The sequence below is a fragment of the Leuciscus leuciscus genome (assembly GCF_965113295.1).
Source record: "Leuciscus leuciscus genome assembly, chromosome: 21".
NCBI lineage: Eukaryota > Metazoa > Chordata > Actinopteri > Cypriniformes > Leuciscidae > Leuciscus > Leuciscus leuciscus.
In genome coordinates this window covers 11,119,903-11,130,311 of record NC_138745.1, presented here as the reverse complement: position 1 = coordinate 11,130,311, position 10,409 = coordinate 11,119,903, and the positions used below count along the sequence as shown (strand labels likewise).

Sequence of the window (10,409 nt, the reverse complement as noted above, 5' to 3'; positions counted from 1 at the left end):
GTAATGACATTTTATAAGAAGAGATAATAAAAACATAAAAATAAACATGTTAGTTTTAAAATCTTAATCTTATAATTAGTTATAATCTCAGTTTTATATGTATTTATGGACTGTGATGGTTAAAATTCATAGGAATTCATTGAAATTCATGTGTAGATTTTTTTATTTGGGCTTCAAAAGTGCCCTTAGTTTCAGAAACACCCATAGAAGACATTCTAATATTACCAGTTTGGGTTTCTAATGATCTTAAAAACCGCTTAAGGTAAAAGATTGTGTTTTACTTAAATCTTTTTTTTTTTTTTTACATATATGCACTGGACTGAAACTTTTTTTTTTTTTTTTTGGCTGTACTAACTCTAAAATGTGGAAATCTAAATAAAATGAGGTGTGTGGTGTATAACAAGTGCATTTGTTTATTGATATTTGTGTAGCTGTTAAGCAGCAGTTATCTGCTTACCTCAGTGTCAGGAGGCCCGTCAGAGATCACTCACACGCATCTAATCCACTTTTGATGAACTGGGTTAATAGACTCCCTGTGGTCATTATCAAAGAGACTCATTTCTATTCATTTCTCAGCACACACGACCCTCACACACCCGCCTCTCATTACGTGGGGCCTCTCCTCAATAAATACAGCTCTTCTGTGCTCTGGAGACACAGTTCATCCTCAAGTGTTCAGCATGCCCCGTCCAGACGGCTCTTACGCGCAGCTCATTTGGAAAGAGGCAGAGAAAGCCCGTTCTGACCCACATCCCGAAACAGTCGGCTGGAGGGAGGAGAGGGATCAGGGCAGGGCGAGCTGTGACCCGTGCGCTCTCGTCCAACTCCGGCTGTCCGGACTCGCGTATCCCGACGAAGACCAGAGCGCGATCGCCCGAGCCCGGAGACGTCGCCGTTTGGCTGCTAACGCCCGTGAGAGGAGGAGGATGCTGGGCTTGAATGTGGCCTTCGACCGCCTGAGGAGCGTCATTCCTAACGTGGAGAGCGACAGGAAGCTTTCCAAGTCTGAGACGCTTCAGATGGCGCAGATCTACATCAGTACTCTGAGCGAGCTGCTGGAGGAAAGAGACTGCGACCCGGAATTCAGTTACCCAGCGTTAACCATGGCCGTGCAGGATCAGGTCATTGTGAAGGGTTCAACGGACACTGAAGAGACCAAACCAGAGCAGAAAACTGTTCCTGCCTGTAGGATAAGATCATACGCTGGGAATCTCAGGCGGCCCACTTGCTGTGACCCCAAAACACCAGAACTCATAGTGGACTCTCACTATCTGGAGAGGAGCAATGGAGCAAAATAACATTCTCAGTGTTTTTTATTTGCATTAAACATCATTGTTTGTTTGTTGGACATTTTGTAGTAAAATATAAATATTCTGTAATTAATGATATATTTCTCCTTTTATGCTATACAAATAAATATTTTCAGAGGAAAAACTTTGTCTTTTGCTCTTGAGTTCACAATACATTTGTTAAATAGTGGATTTAGTACCAATAGTAATAATGATATTTTGCCGAATCGTAATATGCCAACCAGACACCAAAAAAGACACGTAAAAAGTACTGAAAGTAGCAATTTTTATTTGCGTTAAAATTATGTACAAGTAACCAAAGACATTATTTTGAAATTGGTACAAATTTCATGTTCCTGCAGTTGGCTTTTCGATAACGCTTACCTCAAAGAACACAACTGAGAAAAATGCGGTATAAAATAAAACAATTGAATTCAGAAAAGTAGTCTATCTAGTTCTCCAACAGCCAATATTTACACGAGTATTTACAGTTCAGGTTGCTTCATTCAGTCCCCCCCCCCCCCCACCCCCCGCTGTGTGAATTCATCTCATGGTGATGTTTGGAGCTCACTGACCCAAATTCGACACTGACTACCAACAAAATACTCACAACTCATAGTGTTTTGTGTAACAGAGTCAAATTAAAACAGTTAAGCAGTGAGAGAGGGGAACAAATGACCCTAGATTTGCTTTTGCCAAGCTGTGTGCATTGAAAAAGTTATTTCAGTCTACGCCCACGAAAGGGCTGACAATGGCAGCAAAACGTCTTGAGCATCTGACACTAAAATGAGCCTCCGTAAAGCTTACTGTTGAGGGCGATCACTTGAGAGATGAACAAACAATGGAGAGCTTCTGAAAACACAAACTTGAGAAGACGAGAACGGTTTGGGTCAAAATTGTACTGGCTTTATCAAAGAGACGTCAAGTGCTAAATTCAATCTACTAAAAAATAATAAACAATCAATCAATCCTTCATAAACAATGATGGACAAATTCAGGTTTTATGACACAAACTAGTGAAATGTGGGATGAAAGTTTGTTGTGTGGCTCAGTTAGTTGTTGAGGCCATTGCTAGATGGTAACCAGTGTTCTGTAAAACTGCGTTTAACGTTTATTCTCACAGCAACTTTGGCTCTAACCAAACCACAGTAGCAGCGCATGCACAAGAATTTTCACAAAACCTGGGTTACCATGTAGCCATGACCCAAACCCAAATCATCTCTCTCATGCACAATACGATTATGCAGCCAAGCTGTTGTATGATATTAATGAGTTTTACTGTTGATTTTGAGCCTTATAATGTTTGGAAATCAGGGTTAAGTTCATAGTCAACGTTATGGCATTTGGACTATATGGTTATGAGTCACGACTACTAAAACATTCCAAAAACGCTTTGTCCCTTTCCTGCCCTCGTGAAATGGAAAGCGATGTAATGTATTCATTCGCAGACCTTTGACACAGCGCTATCGATTAAAAACGAATTTGTGCAACACAAAGGGAGCACATCCTGAAGTGAAGAGAATGGATTTGAACCAGGAGGGCACGTCTTCACGGCATTTCAAAGAGGACCAGAATTGCGAATGCTGTTTTGGATTCACCCTCCAATCGGTCAGGTCAGTGTTGAGCGCTCTTGAATTTACCGACTTGAAAGTGGAATTAAACAAACAGAGGGGACAACAAACCTCCTTTAACAAGTTTAATCAAAGCTACTCTATTTCTGCCAATGAAAACAAACTTCCAAGGCGACTGATCAATAGACGGCAGATTAAGGGGGGTTTGTGATGTGAGAAACAATTATGCCGTGACGAAAACATTTGAAGACGAAACGATGAACAACTTGTGACAAACCCAATGAAAACAGCTCCTTTTAATAGAGTTCCGTGTGTGATGTGCTTTAAACTTCATTCTTTCCAGTCTGAATGAGGAAGGTACAGGTGGATGATGATCGTGGGTTGTTTTCCAGGTGTGTCGGGTTGGGCCGGGGTGTGCTGAGGTCTGTGCGTGGAGCTCCATAAAAACACTAGCAGTGTTCCAGATAATCAATGACCCTGGAGATAGACTTCTGCCCCGTGGTGCCCACATCACACTGTAAAGGACAAAAAAACACAATTGGTCAGTCAATAAGTATTGCTTTCTTATTAGTTTTCTTTACTGAATGAGGCAGAACATTAGCATTAATATCACAGCATGCTCACACACGTACTTGCCTATGTATATTCATGTTGCATACTTTTTAATGACATACTGATTAATCAGTCGATATTTGGCCATTCTGAGATTATAGCGGTTCAATTTTCCCACTCAGCCAGTTAAAAGAAGAGGAATTTCTCTCATGGATCACTTTATTTTAATGTGGCCTTGTTCAAGTGTACTTGCACAAATAAGCACTGAGCAATATTAACAACATGTACTTCGTCTCTTCACCAAAAGTGACAGTTGTCGTGTCCCGTCTACGGTATACGTGACAAAGAAACTCCAAAGTACGGTAAGTGCTTGGAGTACATTAGAAATAGAATGGGACATCAGTTTACTGTCTGGAATTTATGTTATGTTATGCCGTGCCACACGGCTCCGCATCCAGTATAGACACAGTGCTGGTTGAGTATAATTACAATTTTTTTTTACTGTTATTACTAAAGTAAATGTAGCAAGCATAACAAGGGCAATAAAGTGTATAAAGTGTAATGGTCACATGTAAAAGTTCCAAACCAAGAAAATATTGAAGTACATGTTTATTGACATTGTGTCTAAGCAACAAATTCTTCATTGCTCTTTTATAATAAAGTCATTATTTGCACTTGAAGTAGCACTTTACAATAAGGGTTCATTAGTTAACTAGTTAATATGAACTAAGAATGAACAATACTTCTACAGCATTTATTAATCTTAGTTCATTTTAATTGCAACATTTACTAATACATTATTAAAATCAAAAGTTGTATTTGTTAACATTAGTAAAAGCACTGTGAACTAACATGAACAAACAATAAACAACAGTATTTCTATTAACTAACATTAACAAAGATTAAGAAATACTGTAGCAAATGTATTGCTCATTGTTAGTTCACGTTAGTTAATACATTAACTAATGTTAACAAATGGAACCATATTGTAAAGTGTTACCATACTTATATTTTAGATATGCTGATTATCCTTTAAAAATCAAACAATAGAGCACTGCAGGAATGAGTTGGCATTTTTGACCTTCCGGTCCCACTGTCCTTAAGTCAGTGGGTCTTTGGTTAAATGCCTGAAAATGGTACTACTAAAGAGTTTGTCATAGAAACTAAATGTCATCACAGCAAACATCCAAACCAGGGTACCAGGGTGATGGTGACTTCCGGGTTGGCATACAAAATTGCATCATCCCTTCAGCACTCTTTTAACATAATAGCAGTGATATTGAAATAGTTTTTGCGATTCAAGACATTTCGCTGGAATGGTATCGACTACTGAAATTATCATGAAAATTTCAGCAACCCTGCATCGCCCATTGAGGATATTATATTAGTCAATCACTTGTGTACTTACTGTAAGGTTCATGAAATTCAAGAACTTCTTCAGCATCTCTGTCATGACCGAAAAATCCCCTTTTGGCAGGTTCTCCCTCACAGTAGTCACATTCATCTGAAAGAGAAACAGAATTAGCAGCCTGTTCCTCCTGCGAGGTTACAGAACACTGCAGGCCAGTGTTGAAAGAGAGTCTGGAGATTTTTAAAGCAAGTCTCTGTTGATCAAAGCAGCAGCACTGCATCTCCGGCCATCATTTTTTCAGTACGCTCCAAAAGTCTCCATAGTACTCGTTCTTCAAAAACATCAAACTCAAATATTTCCCTCCTTCCAAAAGCTTGGATGCCTCCTAACATGAATCTAAAGTGCAAACAGGACTATGTACCTTTCAAACAAAATCCTACTTCGAGTCAATTTGCTTTGTTTTTCAAAAACAGAATCAAACTTGACCTTCAAAGTGTGCAAACATGCATCCAAAAGGAAAAGTGGGTGAAATACGAGTATAAATGCCATCTCGTTTTGTGTCTGCGTCTGGGCAGTGTTTATTGGCGAGACAGATAATGGCCGTGTACGTCAGTCAGAATGCAACAGTGTGTTGTGAAAGAGAAACAGAGGAGTCCATTACAGACAATTCAACAGCCCACCTATTAACGTCCTGAAAATAAAGCCATTAATACTGGCAAACACAACTCAGGGGCTTTCTTCTGATACCTGCCTTCGAACTTGAAAACTGCAATTTAGACAAACAACCCTCAAACCTTACAAAGGAAATTGAACAGCAAAAGCTCTGCACCAATAAATGCTATTGGTTTGTTTTGACTTGTAGAGCACTTGTAGAGGACAGAAAGGGTATCTAGATGAAAGGTTGTAGTCTTGCATAGCTAAATGCATACCTGACATTAATAATAAATAATATTCTTTATACTTTGAGGAAAATGTAGATTTTGAGAAGACACGGATACAAATCATGCATCAGAGATACAAAATGGAAAACATTGAGGTACGTGAGTGTATTACTTACAGGGCTCCCCTGGCACAGACAGCCCAAAAGCAGTGCAGTGTATGACGCCACAATACTGTCCTCCATGTGCTTGCCAGCATGCTGAAGAGCTGGAGACAAAAATCACATGACATATTACTCAAAATAACTTCAAAACATATACAAATTTTGCATATTTACTAAGGGTTAAGACATTTTTCAATAATATTTGAGCTCATAATAAAGGAATATTCTATTTATTTAAATTAAGTTTAATGAGAAAGATGTGAGGATATTTGTTATTCACTTAGATTTTTTTCATTTCAGAACAAGATTATAATTATATGCACAAGCAGCATACAATATACCTTTTTTGTTTGTTTTTGTTCTTGAAACCATTTAGAAGCAATGCACAAACAATAAGAATAGAACCAAAGCATTTAAGCTCAGGCAGAGCAAATGAAAAAGGCTAATAAAAACAGTAGAGAATGTACATTAACATATCTGCATATAATGGTTGCGTTTATATTGTTTAACATGTTCGTTTTGAGAATAAAACAAAACAAGCATGTCCACATGCTTGGGTGAAAGTTGACTCCTTAGTCTCTTAACAATAAGGATGACTGCAGAGGAAACATGCTCCACTGGCACAAACGTTGCAGGGACACACAGATAGTGTTTTGCTAAGCGAAGTTTGTAGAACACCAAAAGAAAACTAACATGAGTCACAACACATGCCTACAAAGGCCCCAATATACTGCCCTGATGTACTTCAAGCGAAATCGAAGAACGAACATGCCTGACGTCATTTTGAACAAAATCAGGGGGTTTTTTGTGTTCGTTTCGGGAGTTTGAAACTGGAAAACTGGACTTTCTGGAAAAGATCGCTCTGGCTGGTAAATATCAAACTACCATTGATCCATGGCAATGATGTAATAGGTAAATGTGGCTCTGAGACTCCACCTCCTTTGACAATTAAATCTTCTCCCGTTCATTTCTTCTGTTCAGTCCATCGAGGTCAGAAGTCCGCAAGTAAAAACATGAATAGACTGGAGAGTCGCTTTATAGTAAACTGAAGTTGTAATTCTAATTGAAAGACAAACACTGTTTATTCATGTTTAATACTGTAAACTAAACAGCTTGATTTATATGCTATATAAATAAATGTGACAACTTTACTGGAGTGCTGAATTGCAGAGCTGATGCAATCATATCCACATCGATATGATCAGATGCTTTCTTAACTGCTGTTTTCTCACTGCTGTCATTTATGTTGCGCTTATTTTGTCATTGAAAGGAAAGCGCGTAGCACATTTTTACATACACTTTTTTACCCTCGCACAAGCAGCTTTATCTCTGAGGCTGCACACGATAACTACAGATGATAATTACATAATGTTACCTCTGCATTAGACTAGCTTTGTATTGTAACATTAAGAAAACTAAAATCGGAATTGCATTAACATCACAAAAATTAACTAAAGACAAAAACAAAAAACGATTTTGGTTTCTTGACGCAGAAGCTAAATGGACCTGAGAAGGTCTGAGTTCAGTTGGTGCTCTCAAATGTAATATAAAATTCCTCTCTTAGAAATCACTGACATGCGTGTGCATGCACATTAAAGTGCGTTTACACTTGGGGCATGAGCGGCCCTGAAGATGTCAAAGTCAAAATTGAAGGCAAGCATCTCATCAGCTTCTCTTTAATCTGTTCCTCCAAATCTAATCAAATATGCTACTTCAACAACAGCATTCGTTCATTGGTCCAATCTGAGATTGTTCGCCCATCAAAGTGGCTCATAGATGAAGCAAAATTACCTGCCATGGCAAAAAGAAAAACTGCATTTGGCTAGTCTCCAGTTATAGTGAGTGTCTACCTTTGTTTAGATCAAGTTCTTCATCCTCCTCTTCTTTCTTCTTGTCCTGTTGTCCTTGGTTGTTGTTCTCTGAAGCCACCCACTGAATCTCTTCATTGGTTTCTTTCCATTCTCCGCTCTGATCCAATTGGGGCTTTGGTGCATCGTTGATGAAGTCATCCGTCTCCGCCTCTGCCAAAATGGCTGCATGCTCTCTCTGAAGGAAAAGCTATTCATGCAGAAACAGAGGAAAACTAATCACTGATGTTTCGTTTGGGAACCAATTAGTGATGGTCCAAAAAAAATATTGGTAAACAGTTTCAAAAGATTTAAAATAACAGAAATTTCCCACCACTAATAGTAATGCTATTCTATAACATTTTTACGTTTCTATTAATGTACACATGCATTAATGAAAATTCCAGCATTAATCATTAGTTTTTCTGTATGTCTGTGCGTTTATACCTTCACCAAAGCAGCAATGGCACCGAGAGATCTCTCAGTCTGCAACTCCTCTTTGTCAGACACACACATGGAGTCCCAGACGTCACTTCCCTCCATCTGCAGCTCCACTAGACAGTGTCTGTTCCTTGCGCTGTACTCCACCAGATTAATGAGCAAGCCCAGACCCTAACACACACACACAAAACTTTAACAGTAATGTCACACACAACTGGTTTGCACAAATGCTTACAAAATAGGATTGGACAAATATAAAAATATTTAATTAAAAAAAATCTTACATGTTTAAATTATATAGAAAAATAAACATTTATTGTATTCGCATTGGCAAAATAGCATGGGTAGTACTTGGTTAAAAAAAATCTATTTTACAAATATTATTTTAAATGTACTTTATGTTGAATCAAAGTTAATATGGGGATTCAATGTGTAAATATATTTATGATTACAAACTTTAAATGTTAGATTCAATAAACCGTAATTAACCACAGAAAAGGGATTATTTAAAAATTGTAATCGATCCAGACCTACAATAAATAGAGCAATGCATAGTAATAAACAGCAAAGATTATGAACATGTATGTTGCACTAAAATGCTCAATCTTTGCCAATTAATTGGTTTCCAAAGTTTGTTGCTATTTTTAGTAACAACTAATTTAACAAAACTTGTCAGTGATCAAATCAGTGATTTGTTTGCATTATAAATTAATGTTCACAAGAAAAGTATCTGCCAAGCAGTTTAAGTAACAAATTAATTTGTTACTAATAGAAGGAGTGTATTAACGCATTACAATCAACAAACAATATTAACCACACTAAGAATTAATTCAGGGGACCCGTTACCACAACTTAAAAAAAATGCATGACTGCAAATAAAAAATTCTAATTTAATGATTTAATTAAACCTTTGAAGTTGCAAACAAGATTTTGTTCAGTTCTGTTGACATAATGTTGATCGTTAAATAAACCAAATATAGTGTCTAATATAAACTCAGATTTCAGCTATAATAATAATAAAAAATATATATATATGAAATTGTCTTGATAATTTTGGAAACTGGACATAGTGGATTTCTAGTTCCCAGGATGCTTTGCATGGGACTGGATAAGGAGCATTACATGTTGAACTTACTGTACTGTTTTGTTATAGAAGGGAAATACCTGTTAGTGTTTAATGCGGTTACGTTTGATTTTTTTCTTTTGTCAAACTCTTTTCAATAAAGTTTCTGTTATGTTGAAGTTGTGGTTACAATTGAGTAGACTAAATGAAGGTAAACACTACATTGGCTCTATAAGCAATAAATGTGTTAATGCCAGTGACAAGTATTATCTTACTAGTTCATTAAATCTACGCTGTGGATTGTAACAGAAATTGATAAGATTAACTGGTTCCAGGACTACAACTCTACAAGCGACTTTTTTTTTTTAAGTAATCAACTTAAATTTGTTTGTTACAAATTATGAAGTTCCCCTAACTCAATATAGTTTGTTGGTTGAACAATCTCATTTGAAGTTGCCATGACAAAAAGAAAATGATGCATAAGGTTGTTCTTTTTTGGGGGATCAATTTTTTTGGTTGAGCCAACAGTTTTATAATTACCAGCATAATCCTCACAAATAAGCATTGTATATATCTGAACCAGCACGTAGCCTTTTTTTTTTTTTTTTACCAATCTGACCACAGTATGGCTTTTTCATTTGTAACATTTGAAAGCACTGGAACTCCTAGTGGACACTGCTGATCCTCACTGAATGTATACTAACACTGACTGATATTAGTAGAGCTGTGTACTCACCAGGACTCTGATATCGAACCTCTGCTCCTGCGGCAGGTACTGTGGGACCCTGAGCACACAGTTCAGCGCTGTGATGATTAACTCCTCCTGCTCCCCTGTCTTTGTGCTGCCCCATTCTACAGACAGATAGAAAACGCGCTCAATGGCTGCTGCATATACGAGTTCAAAGTTAGTTAATCAGGGATTTTCTCTGACTGTTGTTCTCCAAGCTGCTCACATTTGGCTTATGACCGAGTACTCCTGCATTATGCTAAAGGGTTTGGCAGCAATACTAGAGAGCAGCTAGCCAAAGCAGCACTGCTAACAGAAATCCATTTGGCACATCGAACAAAACCCATGCAAGGAAGCCAAAAGACTCTTATTGACTTTAAGCCTTTCAAAAGCAGAATAAGAAACGTTCTATTAGGCATAATGTAATGAGACAGTTACTGCGGCCCAGTTGCCTGATTGTTCAGCTTCCAGCACACATTACAGTTCAATGTTAGGGAGTAACTAACTAAAAGCAGCAACATAAGTA

General features: G+C 37.7%; 1 protein-coding gene across 1 annotated transcript in view; it reads right to left on the bottom strand.

The window, feature by feature from the left end:
- Positions 1-1,561: 1,561 nt before the first annotated feature.
- waplb (WAPL cohesin release factor b) overlaps positions 1,562-10,409 on the bottom strand; it is a 61,978-nt gene continuing 53,130 nt past the window's right edge. Inside the window, exons 15-20 of the mRNA XM_082151396.1 lie at positions 9,893-10,008; positions 8,100-8,264; positions 7,656-7,863; positions 5,821-5,909; positions 4,821-4,916; positions 1,562-3,375 (exon numbers count right to left, since the gene is read on the bottom strand). Coding sequence (XP_082007522.1) covers positions 3,310-3,375; positions 4,821-4,916; positions 5,821-5,909; positions 7,656-7,863; positions 8,100-8,264; positions 9,893-10,008 — 740 coding nt within the window. The 3' untranslated portion in view covers positions 1,562-3,309. The remainder of the gene's footprint in view (positions 3,376-4,820; positions 4,917-5,820; positions 5,910-7,655; positions 7,864-8,099; positions 8,265-9,892; positions 10,009-10,409) is intronic.